We start from the raw sequence: 24,807 nt of genomic DNA, 5'->3' as shown, positions 1-24,807 counted from the left end.
GGGACGATGAAAGTAAACTACAGGGCCTTTTGGAAAGTGCTTTGGTACAAGAGGCATCTCTAAAAGACAAGTTTGAATGAGAACTTTTTTGACCATACTTCAAACCAGTGAGTGAGGGCCTAGATTTTAAGGAATGCTTAGAATCAGGCATTTCACAGACTATCTTGAAATGTGATGCATTAAAGGTGGCATTGAATCAGAAATTTGATTCCAATTCCACCCTTCAGTTATATTTTTGGCCTGCTCTTTCTGTAGGGGCTTGATGTATCCTCGTTATGTTTTCTTCATCCTTAAAATTAAGGTAATATTACCTACCTTAAAGAATTATTCTTCATGTATTCACTCACAGACAATGTGTTGAGAATCTTTTAAGATTTATATTTGTTTATTTATTTATTTGACAGAAAGAAATCACAAGTAGGCAGAGAGGCAGGCAGAGAGAGAGGGGGAAGCAGGCTTCCTGCTGAGCAGAAAGCCTGATGTGGGACTTGATCCCAGGACCCTCAGACCATGACCCAAGACGAAGGTAGCAGCTAACCCACAGAGCCACCCAGGTGCCCCTGTTGAGCATCTTTTATACATGAGGTACTGGGCTAGGCAGGGAATGTGGAGGGGAGCCATGTTGCTCCCTCACTGAGAATGTATTATAACGGAGAATGAAGCAAGGTGAGACACGTGAAGCAGTGTCTTCTGTGGAAATGAATTTAATTTCATCTCATACATAACTTAGTACACTGTGCCTGACACTCAGAAGAGCATGTCCTCTCAGTCACAACTTCCATTTTCTCAAATTGGTCCTCTTATGTGTGCATTTCCTGACATGCGAGACTGAAAGGGGACTCACCGACTGAGGGGAGAGCTCAGCTTCAGGCTTCATCAGCAGAACACTCTTGTCCACCGCACGGAGGGCACAGAGGGAGTGAGGACTGGCTGTGACCTCCAGGTTGTTGTGTGAGGCTGGCAGGCTCTGGGTTGAGGAGAAGCTCAAATTCACCTGTAAAGAGGATATGATTATGGCAGCAAATTTTCTAAGTATTGCAACCTCAAACATTCTCTTCTACTCCAGGCGAGGACTAATTCTTTCTACACTTGGCTTCTCTTCATCCATTTTAGGCCAGGCTTAAGAGGTGCTTACACCTTGGCAATACCGGTTAACTACCTCTGGAATAAACTGGAGATGTGGTTCCAGTTAACTCAGGTTTCCTGCTCCTTCTATAACTGGTGAAATGTAAATTGGTTTTGGTCACATTGAAACAGAAACCTGAATGGGAATAAGAACACGCATGCTAACGAAGTTACATACCTTGCTGCAGTTGACCTATCTCTGTGTGGTGCTTTTGTGGTGAATGTGTGTAGTTTGCATGGCGGTGTGAAGAGTCATGCTCTGCCTCTGAGACCAGCCACCTGAAGTTTCCTCCCGGTGGCCGTTTTAGTCATATGACATTCTAAAGGGGTGCCGTATTGCTTGTTGGGATTGGGGATTTATTGGTTCATTAAAAAAATTGAACATCTAATATACATCCCGAGAGGTAACTGGTTGAGAAAATTCAAACATAATTTGAATTATAATTCAATTTGAATTTGAATTCAAATTATAATTTGAATCTTGAATAAAGAATAAGAACTACAAAATAATAGAAAATTTTGCCAAATTTCTTCAGAGATTTGATTCTGCTTTGGCCAGTAGAAACTTACTGATAAGTGAATCTACCAGTTCCTGATGTTTGTGTAAACATTTCTTGAGTAGAATCTGAGTTTTACTTTATATTCAAAATATCAAATAAAATCATTTAGAATTTAGATACTGTACTAGCATCAGGTAACTTCCTAGGTTCTTGATCTGCAAGTTGATTTGGATTGGAATGAAATGTCTGTATGTTTAGTTAAATAATATTTGACTTGGATTGCTGAATTTAACTATGATAATCCTGCTGTGTGTTCTGTGAACTAATGTAAGAGTTGGATTCATGTATCATGAGACCTATATGAAAAATAGTAATTGATTTACCCTCAAAATGAAAGAATATTCATTTCTAGGGGCTCTTGGGTGGCTCAGTTGGTTAAGTGTCTGATACTTGGTTTCAGCTCATATCATGATCTCACAGGTCATGAGAGGGACCCCTGTGTTCAGCAGGGAGTCGGCTTCAAGATTCTCTCCCTCTACCCTCCCTTCACTCATGCCTCTTTCTCTCTCAAAATACATAAATAAATCTTCAAAAAATGAAGTAATATCCAACTCTAGAGTTCAATAAATTATGAAAACACTGTTTATGAAGAATTCTGTTTTAAGCATGTTTGTTATTAGAAAATTTTAGTTTATTAAAATATGTTTGTGAGTGCCCTTTCAAATGAACACTTGAGTTATGGGAGATTATAATCAACCGAAAATATTGTTAATAAAGAAGTGGCTATGCTAGAAAGTGTAAAATGTTTTATTGATATGAGAACAAAAGAGAATTTTAAGACATACTTTGAGAGTCTTTGCTTACTCATATGAATCAATGTTATCTTTAATAAATAACCATATCTAGTCAAGGCAGTCAGGCAATTCAAATTTATCTTGTATTTAACATGTATACTAAATCTGTTATTTTTAAAGTAAAAAAGAGGGATATGAATTTTGAATGGAAAAGGGTTTAACAAACTGCCCACGATTAGCAGGAAGGGTGTGGAAGTTCAAGACAGGAATCTCTCCCAGGTTCACAGAACATTCAAACAGAACAGAAACCATGCTCTTGGACGCCTGTCCAGATTTAATAGCATTCTTTACTAAGATGGAATTAAAAATTAAATCAACATCCATTGCGTATTTTTTGGATCATTATTTATGTGGATCATTAAATATTTAAAAAGGATACTCTAATATAGTTTTCCTTGCAGAAATGTTCGCTTGCTATAAATGCATAGCTTCAATCTTCATGTTAAAGAGTCTTTCTAGGTATATATATTTTTTAGCTTTTTTTCTAAAAAAAATATTTATTTATTTATTTGACAGAGAGAGAAATCATAAGTAGGGAGAGAGGCAGGCAGAGAAAGACAGGGAAGCAGGCTCCCTGCTGAGCAGATAGCCTGATGTGGGCCTCGATCCCAGGACCCTGAGACCATGACCTGAGCTAAAAGCAGAGGCTTAACCCACTGAGCCACCCAGGCGCCCATCTAGGTATACTTTAAAAAATATATGTGAAGTCAGTGAATGTCATCTGATTGTTAATGTTACAGTTACAGCACGGAATTCTCTTGGGATAAATCTTATTTATATTTCAGTAGGTTTCTTATTACAACTGTGCATTCTTTGGAAATACAAGATCCCATTTGAAAATATGTTTGATTTTTCTGCTGTGGTCCTTATTAGAGAGCCCAGGCTATTTTTCTCAACATGGGGCACATACATACATCTCTGTTCTGTATTATCAGAATTTAACTCACAGTGAGTTACTGGTTTATGTGATAGTACATGGACATGTATTGGGGGGTATGGTGGGGTAAAATGACACATCCTTGGGAAGCATCATTTTTAATTGAAAATTTAGGGAACAAAACACTGCAAAATTAAGCTTTATAGCAGAACGGACTTTGGATTCCACACGAATTTCAAGATAAAACAAGAAATTTTGACAACATCATGTTTATGACCACCTGCTTTGGATGTCTTCACTAGCCCTCTTACGCAGGGTATGGCATCACTGTTGGCCTTTGGAGGCCGTCAGAGGATGTTTTAGGAACCCTATGCAGCAGTTTTAAAAATAGACACAATTTCCTTCTTTTCCATACTTCAAAAGGGAGACGAATAAAAGAACTGCTTGCACAAAAGACCCACCTTATTGGCAAAACAGTTTTCAATCTCGAGTTTCTCAGTATCGGCAATAATTTCTCCATTGGGTAAAATGGCATAAACCAGCAACTGGGCGGCAGGAGCGATGTCTGAGTCCACTCGAAGCGAGAAGGAAAATATCCCTTTCACTGGAGAATAAAGAAAGTCCAAGATAATTGATTAGGAAGAGGGAAGAGTTCTCACTTTAGGAAGAAGAGGCTCTCCAATTATTTAACTTGCTCACATTTGGAGCACACTAAAGTAAGAGAAGATGTGTATGTGTACCATTGTGCATGTACGCCGACATGCTGAACCAATAACAGTTTTCCTTAAGGATGTAGGATAAATTGTTCATTTCCTTTGCTTAAGTAGAGAAAAACATTTAATGCACATTTTTGTTTTAAAGTTAAAAAAAAGATCACTTAAGAAAGAAGTCAAGAGAGAAGAACGTCTAGACATTTTTAATTATCTCTATTTATGATCCAAATAAACACAATTCCTGTCATAGGCATGAGGATAATTCAAAGAATACAGCCCAGGGTCTACCTTCAGGCCTGCAGAGATATAAGTACAAATAGTACCATACAAAACCAGCTGTGTCTCTGATTTTTATCAGAGAGGTCCCTGTATTTATCTTGGTGGTTTCTTTCTGTGTGCGTATATAGTGCTTATAGGACATACCCACTTAATTTTCTCATAAATGTCCTAAATTCTGTGTAGCGTAAAATGCTTTAAAAATTGTAGCTGTCCTCTATCTATAGAAAATTTGAGGACAGCTTGTGGTGAAAATATGCAGAAACCACAGGGTCAAAATAAATTTGAAATTTCTGACTTATTACATTTAGCGTAATACCCTCTAGGTCCATCCATGTTGTCGCAAATGGCATGATCTCATGCTTTTTTCATTTGTCTGCATAGTAACGGGTAGGGAATACAGTCAATAATACTGTAATAATGTTGTATGGTGATAGATGGTGACTATATTTTTCATGGTGAACACTGAGTAATGTATAGAATTGTCAAATCAATATATTGTACACCTGAAACTAATATAACATTGTGTTAATTATACTTCAATAACATAATTTGAAATGATAGTACTAAAACCATACAAAGAGCTCAGAAGTAACGTAACATCTTGAGGGCATGGGCCATATTTTATTAATGTTTTTATCCAAAAGTCTTAATATTGAGCTATATGAAAGCAGGAAAATATATTATCTTCAAATTCAGTTTTCATCAAGGATAGTTCAAATATATAAACCTCAAATAAAGTTTAGCTATCACAAATTATAAAAAAAGAGATATTCTATCCTTCATTAACGAATTAGTTTAAAAATATGTAGTGTGTACCCAGTGTGTGCCAAGGACTAATAGAAAAAAATGGGGTTTCAAAGACAAAAGACAAACACTTTTTAATCTTTGTAACATGTATTCTTCATTTTTCCTGGGTATCCTGACCCATTTTGGGTAAATGAGCTGTTTGATCTCTCTAAATATGTTCTGTCAATTAAAAAATTTTATTTTTATTTTGTTTTAGTAAAATGATAGCTTGTAATTATTCAAATGAATAGAAAAAAGGGAAGCTATTTATGAGATTTAGACTGGGACATGTAACAAATAAATAGACCAAATGTACTCATCTTTTTGTAACAGACCCTTTTTGAAAAGTTAATTATTCTTTCATCAAGAGATGTAGATGATTCAAGAAAATCCAGAAGGAAAGTATGATCTAAGATATAGAAATGCTGTGAACCAACTTGACTTAAATGACATTTAGAAAACACTCCACTTACGAGCAAAAGAATAGAAATGCGAACATTTACCAAGGGAGATCATATTTGGAGCCACAAAATGTGTCTCAGTAAATTTATTTTTTTTTAACTTTTAAAAGATGGTATTTATTTTTTTGTTTGTTTGTTTGTTTGTTTAGAGCATGCCTGAACAGGGGAATTGGGGGAGAGAATCTCAAGCAGACTTCACACTGAGTGCAGAGCTGACTTGGGGCTTGATCTCATGACCACGAGATCATGACTTGAGTTGAAATCAAGCGTCAGAAACTTAACTGACTGAGCAACCCAGGCTCTCCATGTCTCAGTCAATTTAAAAGAAATGATCATAATGGCATTAAATGAGAAATCAATAAGAAAAATTCTGAAAAAAATCTCAATATTTAGAAACTAAATAACATATTTATTTTATGAATCCCCCGTAGTCCAAAGTAGACATTCAAAGGGAAATTTGAAAAAAAATATGTTTTTTTTAAAGATTTTATTTATTTGACAGAGAGAGAGAGAGAGATCACAAGTAAGCAGAGAGGCAGGCAGAAAGAGAGGGGGAAGCAGGCTCCCTGCTGAGCAGAGAGCCCTGTATGGGCCTCCATCTCAGGACCCTGAGATCATGACCCAAGCTGAAAGCAGAGGCTTAACCCACTGAGCCACCCAGACACTCCTGAAAAGGTTTTGAACCAAGCATAAATGAAAATATCATGCAGATATTGGTAGGATGCAGAAAAAGCAGTATCTTGAAATCTAATGTTATTTTTCCAGCCCCTTTTAGAATTTTTTTGTCATCCTAGGAAGGATTATACCCAAGGCCCCACCAGTAACTAATTTAGATAATTGAGATGATGATATTTGGGCCTTTTGAGCTGATGAAACTTACATGAGACTTTTGGACTTGAGTGAATGCTATAAGAGATTGAGTCTTTTAGGGTTGTTGGAATGGGGTGAATGGATTTTGTATATGGGATGGATGTGACTCTTTGGGGCCAGAGTGCAATTTGGATATGTAGACTAATGTCTCCAAAAGACAGCATAATCTTAAAGACATCTATGTGTTATGTTGTTAGCAAAAGGGACTTGGCAAATGTGAATAAGTTAAGGACCTTGAGATGCGAAGATTATCCTGGGTTATCCAAGTGAGCCCAATGTAATCACAGAGACCTTTAAAGAGGGGGCAGAAAAACAAGAGAGAGTTTGAAGATGATGTACTTCTGGCATTGAAGACAGAAACCGAGGAAAGCAGGAGGTCCTTAGGCAAGGAAACAGATATTTAATTCCTTAGAGCTCCAGAAGGCATGCAGTCCTACCAACAGCCTGATATTAGCCTAGGGAGACGTCTGACCGAAGACATAAGCTGATAAATTTGTGTGGTTTTAAGCCAGAAAGTGGGTGGCAATCTAATACATCAACAATAGGAAATGAATGCAAAGAACTACACAGTAAGATTTTTCTTTGGTGATTTTCTGCACTTTCAAATTATTTTATGTGTTTTAAAACATTTAATTATAAAATGAATATATTTTACTTTAGGAATAAAATTTAAAATATAGAAATGCTATAAAATGAAGAAAGAATACTAAATGGACTAAAATGAACCTAGTATGCTATCTTTTTATATTAGCTTCCTCATCTTTGGTTGATGGAAGAAGGTTGGTGTCCATCATCTCCATAAAATGTACATGTAAAATACAATATGTAAAAATAACTCCATCTGGGGCACCTGGGTGGCTCAGTGGGTTAAAGCCTCTGCCTTCGGCTCAGGTCATGATCCCAGGGTCCTGGGATCGAGCCCCGTTATCGGGCTCTCTGCTTGGCAGGGAGCCTGCTTCCTCCTCTCTCTCTCTGCTTGCCTCTCTGCCTACTTGTGATTTCTCTCTGTCAAATAAATAAATAAAATCTTTAAAAAAAATAACTCCATCTTGCTACAATGTTCGGGATTGAGTATATGAAAGAAAAAAAAAAAACCCGGAAACCCTGGAAGTACTTACTGTCTCCTTGTTCAATGGACAACACATGGGTTCCTGATTGAGAGATGCTTCCTCTTGCTTTGATCTGAAGAGAGAAATATATCCACTATTATCCTAAAGAGCACACACATATTAAACTTACGTAAGTGTATTTAAAAGATATAAGTAAATTATCTCACTACTCCAACCCTGAAGTTTCAAACATTCAAGTTCTCTTTCAGTATTTTTCTGTATGTATAGTTATACACCATAAATAACGGGTATATAAGTTTTGCAATGTTTTAGTATTTTACTTAATGTTTGCTATTTATCTTGAATATCAATACTTCAAGTTTACATGTTCTTTCAACAAATATTTTAGACATACATAAAGCAATATACAGTAAAGGCAGATATAAAATATATGTTGGTAATCTATATCGTTAAAAAACTAAATGTATGATACTATTTATGTGCCAGGCATTGAACAAAATAATTTGGTTTTCAGATTTTATTTAATTGCATAATATTCCCATAAAATAGATTTAAATCCCATCCCTAGTATTCAGGGAAGATGACTGACATTTGTCTGTACAAATAAGATTATATAAATTGCCCAGGATCACAGAACTGGGAAGAAATATTTTCTTACTTTTTCATAGAATTTAAAAAAATATTATTTATAGTTAATGGTCCTATATAGAATTTCCTACACATAAATTTTTCTTCTTAAAATGACTTACATGAATAGCTACTAATTTTAGATCTTATTTTTAGTCTTGGGACACAAATAGGCTTATTGCTCTCAAAAGCGTCATACCAATTTATAATATGCCTGTCAATGTCCTTTTCCCCTGCAATTGCACTAGTCATGAACTTTGTAGACTATTTAGAAGCTTTATATGTATAAAATGTTATTGCTTTATTGTTTTTTATTCACTTCTCCAATTATTGTCAAAATTGAGTATTTTCCAGAAATATATATTTTTAAAGTAGGCTCCTAAAAAACTGGGTGTGGTGCATAAACAATGAATCTTGGAACACTGAAAAAAAAAAAGGTAGCCTCCTTGTGCAATGCAAGCCCAGCATGAGGCATGAACTTGCAACCCTGAGATCAAGACCTGAGCTGAGACCAATTGCAACTTGGGCGCTTAACACCAACTAATCCAACCAGGTGTCCCAAAGTTTATAATTTTTATTTCCTGTTGATTAAGTTCCTGATTTTTCCTCTCATTCAATAATTTTCCATTGGAACTCATAAAAACTAAATGTTTCTGTAGAGACCAGAGCATAAATAAGAAATTAAAGCATTAACAATTTTATTAGGAAGCAACTTTTCTTCAAGAAAAAAAGGGTTTACTCTGTTATCTTACAAAAGCATTACTTAGATAGGAGTTCAATCATTTTGGGGTTTACACATTTAGGAAGAGCTACAGTGGTTTCCATTCTTACCAAATAGTAGAAGGTTAATTCTTTTTCATCCTTCAGAATCTGTCCATTCAGGATGTAGTGTGCCCGGATGTCCTGGATTTGTCCACAGGTCATGGTACCAGTGAAAAGTTCAAGGTGAACATAACTCTTGCTCGGGGAGAAAATATGCTTTACAGTGTGCTGTGCTTCTGTATGAACTTCTTCAAGCCACCAGTTATCAAAACAGTAGTTATTTTGTTTATAAGTGACCTAGTGCAAAGAATAAAGGTCTTAAAAAGTCTATTTGTTAGTGTACATTATGTATACATTTATCACTCTGAAGAGTTGTTTACTGAAGATTTTACACGAACCATGCTTATTTGGTTCCATCATAATCTGCTTTCCCAAATAAAGCATAATCTGTGAGTGCCTTTTCCGTAACTTTATTTAAGGTTGTTCTATACCATTTTGGTAGATCATATTCACTCACAGTCAGGATCAATTATTTTCCTTAATACCCTTATGCCTATAAACTGCATAAAGATATTTAATTTTTTTACAGAAAACAAAAAATGGCGGTACACCAAAGAAACCAAACAAAATCTAATCTGTAAGAAACTGGCAAAAATTTAGAATTTTACAAGGGAATATCAAGATGATCTAATATATGTTTTCTGAAACTAGACCATGCCACAAATGGAGTCTATCTAAAGCCAAAGTTTTTTTGACAAATAATGTTTTCTTATAATTTAGGTCTCCGAATTGCTTAATTTCTATTTTACTCTTTATTGCCATTTCTTTTCTCCCTAGAATTTACATGCTCCCCATATATCCTTAAATCATGTGACCTCAGCAATCTCTCTGTAGTCCTGGATGCCCCTTCCCACTTACCCTAACTGTAAAAAGAGAAGATGTGAAGTTGGTGGTATCAATGGAAATGTTCACCAGACCGTGCTCATCTGTGGTAAGGCTGGAATGGTATGCAGTTACATCCACACTGACGCTTACAGTTTTATTGGGGATTGGTTGATCCTTCTCATCCACAAGAAGAACCTAGAAGTGTGGAAATGATAGCTGGTGTTACATAGCAATGACATCTTACCCTTTCAGTTGCGTTCACCTCTTGACCCCGTGGCCGCTGTCATTGACTGAAGATCTTAGAATCAGTCTGAAAATAAGATTTGTTTTCTGGGCTCTAAACTACTTTTCTTTTTGACATTCCTATATAGGTATTCTGTGAGCACAAAACAATTGAGAATATCCAAAAAATGGACTCATGATATCACCCTTCCCTGTTTTCTTCATCCCCAGTGTTCTGTCTCAATATATGGTGATTTTATCCATCCCATAGATTATGGCAGCAATATCAAGGACCTTTCAAAAATCGTTTTCTCTCTTTCACTGACAAATTCTAACCCATGGCCAAGTGCTATCTCTTACTCTGTTAAACACATTTCATTTATTTCTATACCAGCTTAACCTGTTTAAGGTGAAATAAAATGAGATCACTTATCAAGAGGTTTACAATGGAGCTGGGAGGCCATTAAGGAGATGGGCCTTATGACATCTCACTGGAGGACCCATGAACTTTTGAACTGGGCCAAAACTCACAGAAACACCTGCAACCTGCTGTAGAAGCTTTTATTTGGGGGTAGTCTTAGCAACCAATTATAGTCAGTTGAGATTAGTTTTCTGCCAACAACGCCAATCAAAATTCCTTATGAATAACATGTACAAGAATTTTCTTTTGTCTTCAAAAACCATTGTTATTTGTTCTTGGGGACAGGGGACCACTATGGAACTGCTGCCCAAATCCATGTTTTCTGCATTGCAAGTCTGAGGCCCCAAATAAATGCTTTGTTTTTATCTTAGCTCTACCTCTTTTCTCAGCTGACAAAACACAATATTTTTTTCCCTACTTGATTCCCAAAAGCTTTTTATTTAACCTTACACAGTTCACCCTCTTGCTGCTTCAGGCTTACTTCAAACCATTCTCTCTACAGCCTGAGTTAAACTGATCATGTTATTCTCCTTCAGTCCTTCAGTTACTTCTCAGTCCAAAATTCTGGACTTAACCTAAAAGGCCCTCAAGATCTGCTCTGGCTTACCTATAGCTATCCAGCCAATCCAGTTAGCTCTGTCTTCTACCTCAGTCAGTCACACTCTTAGTTCTCTGCTCTTTAAAAGCTGTTTAACACCTAGTGCCCTGGCTATTCTCCCCTCTTTCTTAAATTTCTGGCCAAGTCATATTCATCTTTAAGTCCTCAGTTTCCTCACATTCTTTCTTGATCCAAAATGGCCCTACCCCAACATATCTATCTATATATTTATTAATCTCCTGCCAATTTGATACAAAATGCTGCAATGAATGAAGAAAATAGAAAATTCATAATGTCATCAACTGTGAAATACTTAGGAATGTCACAGTTAACAAAGAGATTTTGTCTATCGTCTGTCAATTGCCTATCAACTGTCAATTGCCTATCAACTGTCAACTCAAAGACTGATTACTAAAAAAAGGAAATTTAAAATGGCTAGAAACCAGAAAACTGATAGTTTACTAAGTTGGATATCAGTCTGAAAACTTATCAATATTTACCAACATTGAGCTTTGAAGCTAAAAAAACTTTTAAAAACTATCAATATAAAAAGTCATCTAGATGAAAAATATTTTTAAAAAATTATATTACAAAATCATTGTTTATAAGGAAGCAATCAAAAAAGTATGCAGCCAAACTACACAGGAAAAATGTATTTTAGAGATGTGTTAGGAAGTAAACTAATAAAGGCGTGCTTTATTTTTTTGGATGTGATGGTATTTGCCCTTTAAGTTTGTCATTTGCTATAATTTCTTTCCTTATTCTAAATAAATATTTTTATAATCAATTGTACTTTTGTGGTATAAAAATTCATTTTCTTAAAATCCACATCCCCCAAATTATAGAAATTATGATTTTCTTGAGAAATTAATTTACCTGCCCCAAAAAAGGGAGCCCATGCCTATAATGTGTATCTGCTTTTGTAAACTTCAGTTTGCTTAAAGTATTTGTGATTTCACATGATCCATGCCCAGTCAATTCCAACTCTGAAAAAGAAATAAGTGAAGTTGAATTGTTCTTTAGATTCCACTCACCTCTCACACCCACCCCAGCCTCACTTCATCCTGGCAAAGTACTATCCCTATTCTGTTTTTTATCCTTTCCAGAATTTTTCACACCTAGAAAATACAATCAACTTGACATTAGCTTCACTTTCATACAAAAGTTGTTATACCTAATTCCCAAATTCCTCTGGTTTCACAAGTATCTTACTGGTTCCATCTTTGTTCTTAGGTTCTTCCCACATCCTCCATGAGCTTGCTCCATTTTCGTTTCTGTCTCTCTCAGATCCCTTCCCTCTCTCCATGACTTTTTGCATGCAACATGAGTTTTCACACTGGCTTCAAAATATACTTAAATGTCTATCACAAACTACTTCCCCAGCAAGACACTTCTTTTCACTCTATGGCTCTTCCAGTATAGCCAACACCTGGTGTCTTTCCATTCAGTGAAGTGTAATGTGTGTTTTGGCTTCATCATCTAAAGCTTTATTGTTTTCCCTATCTCTATGACTTCTAATTTTTATTTGACACTATGTCCTAAATGTAGTTGTTTCTGTCCTTGGGTCTCTCCTTGTCTGTCTCTAGCCCCTATTTAGTGATGTTAAGTGAGTTCACTTTCAGAATAAATGCACTTACTTTTAGGAGTAAGATACAATGGGAATTGTTCCAGATTTACATTTCTGGTCTTGATTTTGCTCTGGTTTTCTTTTAAAATTATTTTTAAAGCAGAATGAGTCAACTTCTATCTTGATATTCCAGATTACAATTAATTATCTTTGACACATTCTCATCATAATAGTTCTTTCTCATCTACTCCTAATCTTGGTTGATGGCATTTCCTTTTTCCAGGTCCCAGATTCATAATCTTTGGAACAATTTTGAATAGTAATCTGATGAATCACATTATAACCTCTTAAAATTGTTTCATCTAGCCTGTCCTCTTTATGTCTGCTTGAATTATATTTTCAAAAATCAGTTTATTTAGAACATCCCCTTAAATCTATCTGCCGATATCCAAGGTTTTTCATAATAAAGTCTAATCTTTGTAGCGCATGATTTACATTTTTACACACCTTAGTTCCAACTTACATTTTCAGATTCTTCTGAGACCAAACACATTTGCTTTATGTAAATCATGTGTTTTCAGTCCATCACGAGCTTTCAAAATTTTAACCATTCTATATAAATCAGCTCATGTGGTACTTTATAAACTTTCTTTATCTCTATAGAAGAATTAATTCTCTCTCTTCATACTCATTTGGACTTTAGTTTTTACATTGCTCATGGAAATTTTGTTATGGTTATAAATATATACATACAAACATATATACATATACATATACATACATATATGTAATTTCTTTTTAGATTTCTAGTCCTTGACAGGAAGGACTGTGTTATTTTATAGTCCCCGGAAATGAACATTTGATAAATGCTTAACATATTGGTGAATTAATGAATTAATAAATATTTTGAAATAACATGAACCTGTTCCATCTTCTTTGACTTTGGCTTCCACTTGTATGCTCATGTCATACCCCTTCTGTCTCAGCTGGAATACTTTAGTCTTCACGAGTTGTGTGAAACAGCCTTCACTGTCTGCCTGAAGAGAAAGAAAGAGAGTTTCTGGGTCCTCTGGTTTGCCGTCAAAAAAGTCATTTATCAATCTGTGAAAGCTTTTCGTTGGCCAAAGGAAATTTTACAAAGTTCTGACCATCTTTTAAGTGCTGATCCTTTCCCAAGCCAAAAAGGGCATCAAATTTCTTCCCAAGCCAAAAATGACATCAGATGTCTTCGTTAACTGTTGAGTTACTCATTGCCTACCTCTCCCTTCCTCCTTCTCTTCTGAAAGTCTATCCCGTTTCTGCCAAATTAAATTAACTAGTTTCCAAATGTGCCATCGTACTCTCTCTGCATACATAGTTTCTCAACTGATAACATTCTTTTTCTTCCATTCTTATCATGGCCAACAGTTACTGCTCTTCTAAACACAGCTCAGATACAACACCTCCTCTTTGATCACCTTCAGCTACACGTGAACTAAGGATTACATTTTCTTAACTATATTTCTCTATGCCTAGGACATTAATAAAAACATGTATATTCTTTGAATAGATGAATCATTATAGTTATTAGATTTCCAAACTAAACATTGGGAACCACATCTTAAGAAAGATTTGTTTTCATTTTTTTACTTATTTACATGAAAATATGCATTGCATAATAAAGCTTAAGCATATTTAATGTACTTATATTTACTTATCATTTTTTAATTTATTCACTTGAAAATAAAAACTAATTCCTGTGTCCTTGATATATTAGAGTTTTGGCAACCTTATTTCTCTCATGTTTATCGTTCTTATTGATGTTTATTTTGACATTAATCGTCATATTCGTCACCGTTGCCTCTCATTAATTTGCTCTCTGCAGGTTTTTTGTTTGTTCACACACCCATGAGTCTGGGAGGAGGGGTGGGGAAGGTAGGGGAAGAGCCAGAAGGAGAGGGGTAGAGAGAATCTTATGCAGGCTCCACACCCAGCATGGTGCCCAAAGTGGGACTCTATTCCACCAACCCAAGATCATGACCCAAGCTGAAACCAGGAGTTGGGTGCTTCACTGACTGAGCCACCCAGGCAACCCTCTCTGAAGCTTTGGTAACTTTCTTTTCTTTCTTGTCACTCACTGCCACTCCCTGGGCTTTTATGTTATCTTTTTATTCTTCCATATGAAGTTTAGATTCCATAGCAAGTCATTTGATTCTTGAACTAACCAAAAAAAAAATTTTTTTTTTAAAGTAAGCTCTTCACCCATCAGGGGGCTGGAAATCATGAACCTGCATTCAAGAGTCATAGGCTCTACCAGCTAAGCCAGTCAGCCACCCCCTCCCACTAACCAAATTCTTAACATCTGTCACATTCTTTTTCTATTATCTGTTTGATAAGTGAAGGCCAGCTTTGGATACTTCCATATTATTTTATGCCTTTATACCTGGCATGCTGATTGCTCTCAGAAGAAAGTTACAAAACTGGCCAAATAAATACCACTGTAAATTCACGAACCCAACTTTCCAGTGGGCTCCAAACATTACCAGGCCATCTTACAATGTTTCCCTTACTCCACACTACTTTCTGTTGTACTGTTTTCACCATACAATATTATATTCTTTTGTATGATATTCTTTATTGCATTATAATCCATGAGAAAACGAGATCTGGTGTTAGTGTCTGGGGAGAATGGTTTCCACATACCTGTTGACTGAATTCTTTTTTTTTAATATAATTTTTTATTAACATATAATGTATTATTAACCCCAGGGGTACAGGTCTGTGAATCTCACACACTTCAGTGCACATACCTTCCCCAATGTCCATAACCCCACCACCCTCTCCCTCTCCGCCCCCCCCCCCCCGGCAACCCTCAGTTTGTTTTGTGAGATTAAGAGTCTCTTATGGTTTGTCTCCCTCTCGATCCCATCTTGTTTCATTTATTGCATACCTGTTGACTGAATTCTTCACAGATACTTTGTGAAAGTCTTCCATGGCAGGTCGAATGGTATCGTGAGTATTTTCTGCATACATTAATTTTCACCAGACCAGAGACAGGCTTTCCATATGTGTATCTATAACAGTAAAGCAGTTATACAAAAGGATATTTGATATAAACAACTCCTATATTTTTTCACATGATTTGATCCATTCATATATCCATCTTGTTCATATACCAATTATATTTCCTTCCATACCATTTGTACTTGAGAAGCCCTTATTCTGAAACTAGGTCTTAATTATCTAAGTGGACCTACATCTACAACTCTAAGAGAAAATACTTACTGAATCTTCTTTGAAACACCTCCAAAGGGAAAATTAACAATGTAGTGTTTCTCAGATCTTTCCTCCCTTTCAGTTGAGGTTTTACTATAAAGACTATCTTATTTCTTTCTTTCCCCGCCATCAGATGATCTAGGTTATAATTCCAACTTTGACAACACCTAAGTTTTTTCAGGGAAAATTTTAAGGACATGTAGACAGGGTATTTCTAAATCTTCCCTAATTCATATGTATTTTAAGAGGATAAATGAGAACTTAAATGGGAATTTAAATATTCAAAAACACTAGTTACATATCATTTAATATATCTGTTATAAATGAAGAGTAGCATAATGACAGTCCGATTCTGCCAAATCTAGTGGAAGGATATACTATGGTATGGTCTGAATGTTTGCTTCCCCCCCCAAATATATATGTGGAAATCCTAAACCCTAAGGATGATAGTGTTAGGGGACGAGGTCTTTGGGAGGTGCATAGATAGTGAGGGTGGAGCCTTCATGAATATGATTGGTGTCTTTGTAAGAGGCTCCAGAGAGATCCTTTGTCCCTTCTGCCATATGAGGACATGCCAAGAGGGCACCAGCTATGAACCAGAGAGAACCTTCACCAGAACGTGTCCATCTTGATCTTGGATTTCTCAGCCTCTAGAACTAAGACTAATAAATTTCTGTTGTTTATAAACTACCCATTCTGTGGTATTTTTTCATAGCAGGCTGAGTGAAGTAAGACATGATGGGAAGCCAAACTTAGTCCATTGTTTCTCAGAGTATGCTTAATGGACCACCTACATTGAAAATACCTGATGTATGTATTGAGATCCAGAGTCCTGAATTCTTCCTCAGATTTATGATTGGAATCTTTAGATGTGGGGGTCAAGGAATCTACATTTTAACCAATCACCTCCATAGATTCTGATGTTCACCTAAGTTTGAGACCAATTGCTTTGGTCCAAACTGTGAGGTAGATGAGTTTTGGCTTTGATGACCCTGATCCTCCCCTTTTTAAGGTTTCTCCCCACTAATTTCTAGGAGGGCTGATAAAGCAATAAGCCATTTACTATATCTCACTTTGCTGAATGTTATCTTTAAGTGTCACTCAAAAAGCTCTTCCTTCTGAGGGAAAAATCTCAAGCATCAAAACTGTTAAGAAAGATGAAAATATGATCCTCACACTGTTTTCAAAAGCAAGAGGTAAGGTGTCCTCAGTGCGTATGGAGAATATTCTACTGAACTAAAAAGCAATCAGGGAAATAACTATGACACTTCTTTTAAATTCTACATTATATATCTATATATCTATTTAAGAAGGTCTGCTTCATTTTTTCCCCCTAATTTTCCATAGTTTGTGAAATTGGGAGCAATAAGCAAACGGGGATCATAGGAGACATAATAACACAGAAGTTATGAACATGAGCATGAGCTTGAGCTGGATGTCCTGTGTTCAGTTTGGCACAGTGTTTGGCATGTACAATGTTTCATGAAACTAGATTTTCTTTTTTAATTGTAGAGACATATATAGGGTGAAGAGTTGAGGGTCTGGAGCCAGGCTGCTGGAGTTAAATTCTAGTCTCCTATTTACTTGAACAAGTTTTCTATCCCCCATGTTTTATAGTTTCCTCATTTGCAAACTAAGGATAACTATCCGCATCTTACAAGGCACTTAAAACATTTTCTGGCACATTTTAGGTGTTCAGTAAATGCTTTTGTTTGTAGTAGTAAGAGTGTCCTATGCTACCACCCCTGCTCTCTAGCTGGAGCTCAGGAATGTTGGAGAGAAAGTCATTCTCTAATTAAAATACTTTGAAGTCCGGTAACGATTAATTGCAGTGAACATAGAGTAGGGAGATCAAAATGGGTGAAAAAAATGTAACTCACAGGCCACAGGCAGATACTGTAAATTCTTCATCTAGAAAACCGATAGTCTTGGGCATTTTCACTTGGACCTCGAACTTGGGCAAAACTGTTGTCAACAGAAGGAAGAAAGAGATGAAGATGGGTGGGCAGGATATCTTATAAGTATTTGTAATGATTCTATTACAGAACCTTATAACATCGAATCACATGAAATGATTTCAATTACATTAAGAAGCTGCAGGGCCTCTACTGACCACAGAAATGTGATTATGACCATGGGTATTTGTACAATGTTTATTTTGTTATGCTGGTACTACATTTCCTAGAATCCCCTTTGAACTTGGTTGAGACTTAAAGATGGAAAGAAAGCAGCATCGTTACTCTCTGAAGATCATCATGGTTAATTCGATGTGGTGGCAGGTACAGAGAGGTGAGGAAATTCCAATTTGTCCTTATTCTTTCCCTCTGTGTCCAATTTTTCCCAGCTGCTTGTCCTGCTAAGAGTCCCCAGACCCACCACCAGACACTTATTACAGAAATAGAGAAGTGGTAGATATGAAGAACAGATACATCCAGTCTTCCATAGATTCTTCTGTCAGTTTCCCTTTGTGGTCGACTTTGGGATCTGAAGGTACCCTGGAAGGTGCTAATTTATTCCTCCCCACCCATGGTTCAGGAGAACTGGTTAGTAATTTCCTATGATCTAGCTCCCCCTCCTGGACCCTCACTTTCCCATCCTCTCTCACAGTTGTGTAAGGCTCGCTGTTCCTATAATATATCCTGTTCTATAATCCTCATAGCAGTTCAGGTGAATTTGGGGAATGATGTTTTTGTGAACAGTCTCTTCATCCATGGCATGAAATACTTCATTTTCATGAGAAAATCCACATGGCTGATAACTAGTAAGATGGCTTCAATGTCTGACCATTTTTTAATAGAGTAGTCTAGGTGTAGATCATAGACAGCCAGGAGGTATAAGATAGAGATCAACAGATGCATGCAGATATTTGTTGCGTTAGTTAACAATTTTGGTTTGAATAAGGTAATGGACCTATTAAAATCTCTCTTACCTCTTACTGGCTCTGTGATTTTGGTAAATTCCTAAGTATTCTAGTATTGATGTACTCATTTGTAAAATGGAGACCGTAGAGTATCTGCCTCAGATGGTTGATACGGGGATTAAATAAGATAGTACATGAAAGATTCTTATTGAATATTTGGATAAATTTAACAAAAAACTTGTTAATTTCCAACTATTATCTGTTAGATTTTTGCTTATATCTGTGTGTCAAAACTCTTAAACTCTTAAGTAATGTCATAAATGTCTTGGAGAAAGGCAGAATTCTTACCATATTCATTCACTTCAAAGGGGTGCTCTATTTTTTCCCCTGACTCCCTCTGAACCTTGACCTTATAAGCACCCAGAGCGGGCTCCACTGAGAGTGGGAAGGACAGCTGGCTGAGTCCTCCTTGTAGTCTGAGACTTGGCCATTGGAAAATTCGGTTCCTCTTGGGATTCTACAGATAAAAAATATTATGAGTTCATAGAAACAACTGAAACACATAATCTGAGTAGAGGAAAAGCTTTTTAGGGAGGGCACATTGGGAGTTGGATAAGAGATGGTTGGTAAATTGCCACCAAAGGTACTGAGCAAAGTTTTCTAGGAATTACACACTGAGGAAAGGGCAGCAAGTTTACCAGCAATGAGATATTACAGATCTCAATACCTCTTTTTGAAATTATGCATATCCAATTTGGTCAGAAATATTGAAAGAGGCATGAACTTGTATCATCTCAGGGGATTTTTTCCCTTCATTTACATCTTTTCCACTCTCCAAAGGATTGAAGATAGGGAAAACTGTTTAGTTTTGGTGAAGTGCTAGTGGGGTCGGAAGAGAGGGGTGGCAAGAGGCAATGGAACATAACTTGTAGTAAGTCTTCATCCCATCTGAGATGCATAAGATATTACCTACCTCAATATAAACCACTGGGAACTGGAAAGAAAAAAAAAACAGTATGAGTGTGGGATAGACGTCAGAACAAGAAAGCCATTTCATCAACATTGATACGTTATCCAGATGAGAGGAAGTGAGTCTGTGTATTTCTTGTCCAAACAAGGAAATGTGCCCCAGTTTGGTTTACCTGTGTAGTTTGGGACATATAGCTCTTGAGAAGTCATGACTTTACCTTTATGAAATATTGTACAATTGAGGAAAGTTATGCTATGGTAAAAAGGTCCAAATAAATTTATTTTGCAGATGAAATTTATCTCTGAGAAAGTCTCCATTTCTCTAAGGGAGAAATCAAATGCACTTACTTTCTTTTGTTCAATAAAAATTACTGGTATCTTTAAAAGGATAATTTCAACTGAATATTTTATTTTAACAATGCAGTTGGTGAACTGGTTTCCCTATTCTCCAGCAGTGGAACTCTTATGAGATCGTATTGGTTTCAGGTTCTGCAAAAAGTGGACTTGACATTTTTACCCATTTCCCCCAACTCATCCACTGTAATGAGACTTACTGTGTCATTCAAAGGGCGAAAATTGACATCCACAGAGACAATGCGGAATCTCACTGAAACATAGAGATTTTCCCCATTAAACTACCCAGTGGGAATCTAGGGTAAATAACACAGATAACAACATGCCTGGATTTTCATGACTGCAAAATAAGTTAATAGGGAACCACACACCTGCCCCGTAAAGTGGCCCTTGCTGATTTGGTTCCTGATACCTGTTTGTCCCGGTTTATAGATGGGTTTGTCTGTTTGGACAAATACAAGGCTGTTTACTTTCATGATGTGCACTCTCTTCCTCTTTATGAACTGCTGGGTTGGCCCCTTCACCTCCACAGTAATCAACCCTGAGGAAGACGGGAACTCCGGAAGCTGTAGGGTAGAAAAGAGCGGAAAAATCTGTGCAGACCCACTTCTGAATGTCTCAGTATTTCTGACTTTCTTATTTCTCTGGTCAGTCCCAGAGAACGAGTGAGGAATTAAATAAAAAATTATGTCCCTGGGTTTATAGATTCTTAGATTTAATGTAACATGACAGTAACACTTTGTTGATTTAAAGGGGAAATGTCACCACAATGAAAGGAACTAGTTCTTCAAACAGTCATGGGGGTGAAGGAAATAACATGCTCTCATGTCCACAGCAATACGATGGCATTAAAATGATTATCAAATATTATTTTCCGATGGTCAACATCAACATTATGTGTTATATCATTGGTAGTAAGCCAGTATCATTAACTATTAAATTCCTTATGTAATAACAGTTTACAAGGACAAGACATTAACCAATGACCACTTGTGAGATCTTAAATAAGTCACTTAAATTTATGACTTTTAATGTTTTTGTGGGTAATGGCATGAACTTTATTTCCCTCACAAGTTAAAGGGCAAAGGAAATCTTTCCTATAATTACTATTATGTTTTGCATATCGCACTGGAATTGTTTGTAAATATTATGAAAGTATATTCAGTAGAATCTAATTTGAAAGTCACTTTGTACTTCTCAGTGTTTTCATTATGCTTTTTTATTGTCGGGGGTCAGGACACAAGGCATCAGCTAATAAATATGCTCTTCCTCTAACGAGCTTCTGTATCCCAAGGAGTCATACTGACAGTGAACGGGCTGCAGTAGAAGGAGTTCTTCTCTGTCACCATGTCTGCAAGGAGGGTTCTGGTCTGCATTCCATACTCCAGAATTATGTTCAGTGTCACCGTCTCATTCAGGTGATTAAGCACGACACAAGCTTTCTCAGGAACCCCAGCGTACAGCTGTGATGGGACCAGCACCAGATACTGGCTGTGGAAAAGAGGTGTCTGGATCAATCATGGAGAAGTTGAAAAGACATCATTATTGTGGCTGTATTCTTGATCATCTTTTCAGTAATCACCAATCATAGAACAGAGCCAGATTTCAGCAAGAAGGTAGAGGAATGTATTCTTCAAAGGCCAATCCAAAAGACCTTTGAAACTCAGGAACCTCCAACCAGTTAAACATTAATATGCTTCTGTTGTGCTGTGGAAATATTCACCCTCACAATATTTGTAAAACTATTCATAAGCTATGGATAAGCAATCCAGGAGTCACTTTGTATTTTGGATAGAAATTATTTTCTGGGGCACCCGGGTGGCTCAGTTAGTTAAGTGTCTGCCTTCGGCTCAGGTCAGATCTTGCAGTCCTGAGATAAAGCCCCACATTGGGCTCCCTGTTCAGCAGAAAGTCTGCTTCTCCCTTCGCCTCTGCCCTGCCCCTTTGCTTGTACGCGCTCTCTCTCTCTCTCTCGAATAAACAAGATCTTTTTTTTTTTAAGATTTTATTTATTTATTTGACAGACAGAGATCAGAAGCAGGCAGAGAGGCAGACAGAGAGATATAGAGAGAAGCAGGCTCCCCACTGAGCAGGGAGCCCAGTGCGGGGCTCGATCCCAGGACCCTGGGATCATGACCTGAGCTGAAGGCAGAGGCTTTAACCCACTGAGCCACCCAGGCGCCCCTAAACAAGATCTTTTTAAAAAAAGAAGTCATTTTCAAATTTAGAAATGTGATACCATTCAGCTTTAACAAAAGGAAATCTTATCATTTGCAACAGCATGATGGTCTTTGATATCATTATTAATGAAATATGCCAGAGAAAGATAATATTGCATGCTGTCACTTATACATGGAATCTTTTAAAAAATAAAAACAAAAACAAATTCATAGAAACAGAGAATAAAAAGGTGGTTTCCAGGGCCTGGAGTAGAGGGGTGTTGAAGGAAATATGGAGAGGTTGGTAAAAGGGTACAAACTTTCAGTTTAGTAAGATGAATGAATCTGGGGATATAATGTTAGACATGGTGACTATAGTTGATAACTGCATTGTATAAATGAAATTTGCTGGAAATTGAATCTAAATGTTCTTAGAAAAATAAAAGAAGAAGAAGAGTAAATATGCATGAGATGGATGTGTTAATTCACCCAGTGGGAGGAATCCTTCCATATATGTGTATATGAAATCATCAGGTAGTACAGTTGAAATATTTTGTAATTTTATTTGTCGATTATATGTCTATAAAGCTGAAAAAACTTTTTTTTTTTTTAGCAACAACAAAATGTGATGAACCCATTGATTATCATGAAAGCATTAAGAACTTGCCTACCGGTGGTCTTGGGTTTCATGTGGATGATATGAATGTGCTTATTTCAGGACACTAAAGTGGTAACAATTAACAGGTAAAGAGGAATTGAACTGCTTTGCAGTATTTTTCCAGGAGCAATTTTAGCTCTTTTCTCTCTTACACTCTCTGATGTTGGAAGACAAGCCAAGCTAGGCAAGGCTAATCACCAAATATATTACCATGTCCACCCAGAAGAAAATACCACTTTCCTGCTGTTCTTTTATATTATCCTTCTCTGGCAACCACTCAAACGCAGTGTATTTGCAATGCTCTGGTTTGCCCAGCCCTCTCTCTCCTTCTGAAGTGTCCTTATCTATCTGGGTACATCCTATTTACTTCATAGGACTTATCTCAAGAACAGCTTTCTCTGCACACTTAGGTGATACCGCTTCTCTCATGTCGCTTAAAGGTTCCAGGAGGAGGGAGGTTTTCTCTGTGGGCATTCTCACAAAATCCTGTAGTGCTTGCTTCTGGTTTTGCACTGTATTCCTTTCTCTGTGCACTATCTCCTCCTATTTTCTATACTGTGAGGTATTGAAGGCAGAGCCCACATTTTGTTAATCTGTATATTCCCAAGATCTAATGCCAGCCTCTACAGCTTTGCCGACACATTGAGTGATCTGACACACAAAGCCTGGCTTGTGTGAAAAGTCATGCATTCGTCCTGGTGATCCCTGACTGGGGGAAATAGGGACACTGAGCCATTTCACAGTGGATGAAACACAGCAGCCCTTTTCATGAGACAATTATAAAAGTATGATTTTTTTCCCCCTTTTTGGTGGGAATTTTATATTATTATTAAATGAATGTTGTATAATTCTGTATTCTTATTTGGTGAATGTTTCATAAATGTTACTGCCTTACATCTCTGTGTTTTCTAGAACTTTAGTATGCCTCTTTCCACATGAGCCATAACAATTTACTGACCTTTCCAAACCCCTTCAACAGCCGATAACTTCACAGGATATCAGAAAATAAGTAAGTGAGACATATCAAGGAGCAGATAACACAATGCGAAAGAGAAGGGCAGTAGAATTTTCTGGAAATGTTGCTTACGGTTTTGAAGCAGTGGAAGCATCTCTGGGAAGGAACAGGAGAAATAGAATCAAGACTGGATTAGGCAGTTGATTTCCCCTCATGGTGGGGAGAGAAAGAGCAAATAATAGGAAGCTGAGTCCTTGATTCCTTGAACTCTGTTCTTGTAATCTCTGGTTTTTATTTTACCTGATGGGCAGTGAAAGGAAACTGCTAACCATTTATTTTCGTAACATATTAACCACTTCCAGTATAAAAAAATCAATTCCAGATTATTTCTACAACCATCAGTGTTCTTTAATCCACTTTCTCAAATTTTCTAAGTCTTTGAAGAATAGGACTTTTAGGGTACACTGGCTTGATTATTAATCAGTACCTTAAATGTTTTTAAGAAGAAACAAAACAAATTATATGACTTCATGAAATCAATCAACATTATTGACTTTCATTTTTTTCAAAGAGGTATTAATGTAAATACATATACCATATCAGTTTTTAATAGTCTAGGGAACATCACATATTCCCCTTGGCTTCATCCTATCTGGTTCTTTAATGGAACAAAGAAGTGAAATTTATCACAGGATTTTATTTATTTAGTAAACATATAGTGTATTATCACAGGATTTTAAACAGAATAAATCTGAAGACAATCTCTCCCTTGGTTAGCAGCTTAACGTGTGCAATTAATAGCTCTCTTTATGTTTGTTTGTAAGGAAAATGCGAGTCCATCTGGCTACAACCGATGGAATGCATACTTATTATTTCTAAGTTCATTGAACATCTAGAATTAAAGCCAATTTATTCATTTTATTCCCTAATGAAATGACCTTTATTTGATGAACATTCTTATTTAATTCTACTTTGAGCAA

At 36.6% G+C, this 24,807-nt stretch overlaps 1 protein-coding gene across 2 annotated transcripts in view; it reads right to left on the bottom strand.

The window, feature by feature from the left end:
• Positions 1-24,119, bottom strand: part of LOC125107532 (pregnancy zone protein-like) — a 43,761-nt gene extending 19,642 nt beyond the window's left edge. For both annotated transcript variants that reach the window (XM_047742719.1, XM_047742718.1), the window contains exons 1-15: positions 23,960-24,119; positions 21,363-21,546; positions 20,468-20,621; positions 20,256-20,308; positions 19,706-19,726; positions 19,081-19,249; positions 17,753-17,837; positions 15,547-15,670; positions 13,540-13,654; positions 11,927-12,036; positions 9,843-10,004; positions 8,994-9,221; positions 7,584-7,647; positions 3,818-3,960; positions 845-994 (exon numbers count right to left, since the gene is read on the bottom strand). In XM_047742719.1, the coding sequence (XP_047598675.1) occupies positions 845-994; positions 3,818-3,960; positions 7,584-7,647; positions 8,994-9,221; positions 9,843-10,004; positions 11,927-12,036; positions 13,540-13,654; positions 15,547-15,670; positions 17,753-17,837; positions 19,081-19,249; positions 19,706-19,726; positions 20,256-20,308; positions 20,468-20,621; positions 21,363-21,546; positions 23,960-24,042 (1,845 nt within the window). In that variant the 5' untranslated portion in view covers positions 24,043-24,119. The remainder of the gene's footprint in view (positions 1-844; positions 995-3,817; positions 3,961-7,583; positions 7,648-8,993; positions 9,222-9,842; positions 10,005-11,926; positions 12,037-13,539; positions 13,655-15,546; positions 15,671-17,752; positions 17,838-19,080; positions 19,250-19,705; positions 19,727-20,255; positions 20,309-20,467; positions 20,622-21,362; positions 21,547-23,959) is intronic.
• Between the last annotated feature and the right edge of the window lie 688 nt (positions 24,120-24,807).

Source organism: Lutra lutra, chromosome 8 (assembly GCF_902655055.1).
Source record: "Lutra lutra chromosome 8, mLutLut1.2, whole genome shotgun sequence".
NCBI classification, from domain to species: Eukaryota; Metazoa; Chordata; class Mammalia; order Carnivora; family Mustelidae; genus Lutra; species Lutra lutra.
The sequence above is the reverse complement of the archived record's forward strand: the minus strand, read 5'-3'. Positions and strand labels throughout refer to the sequence as shown.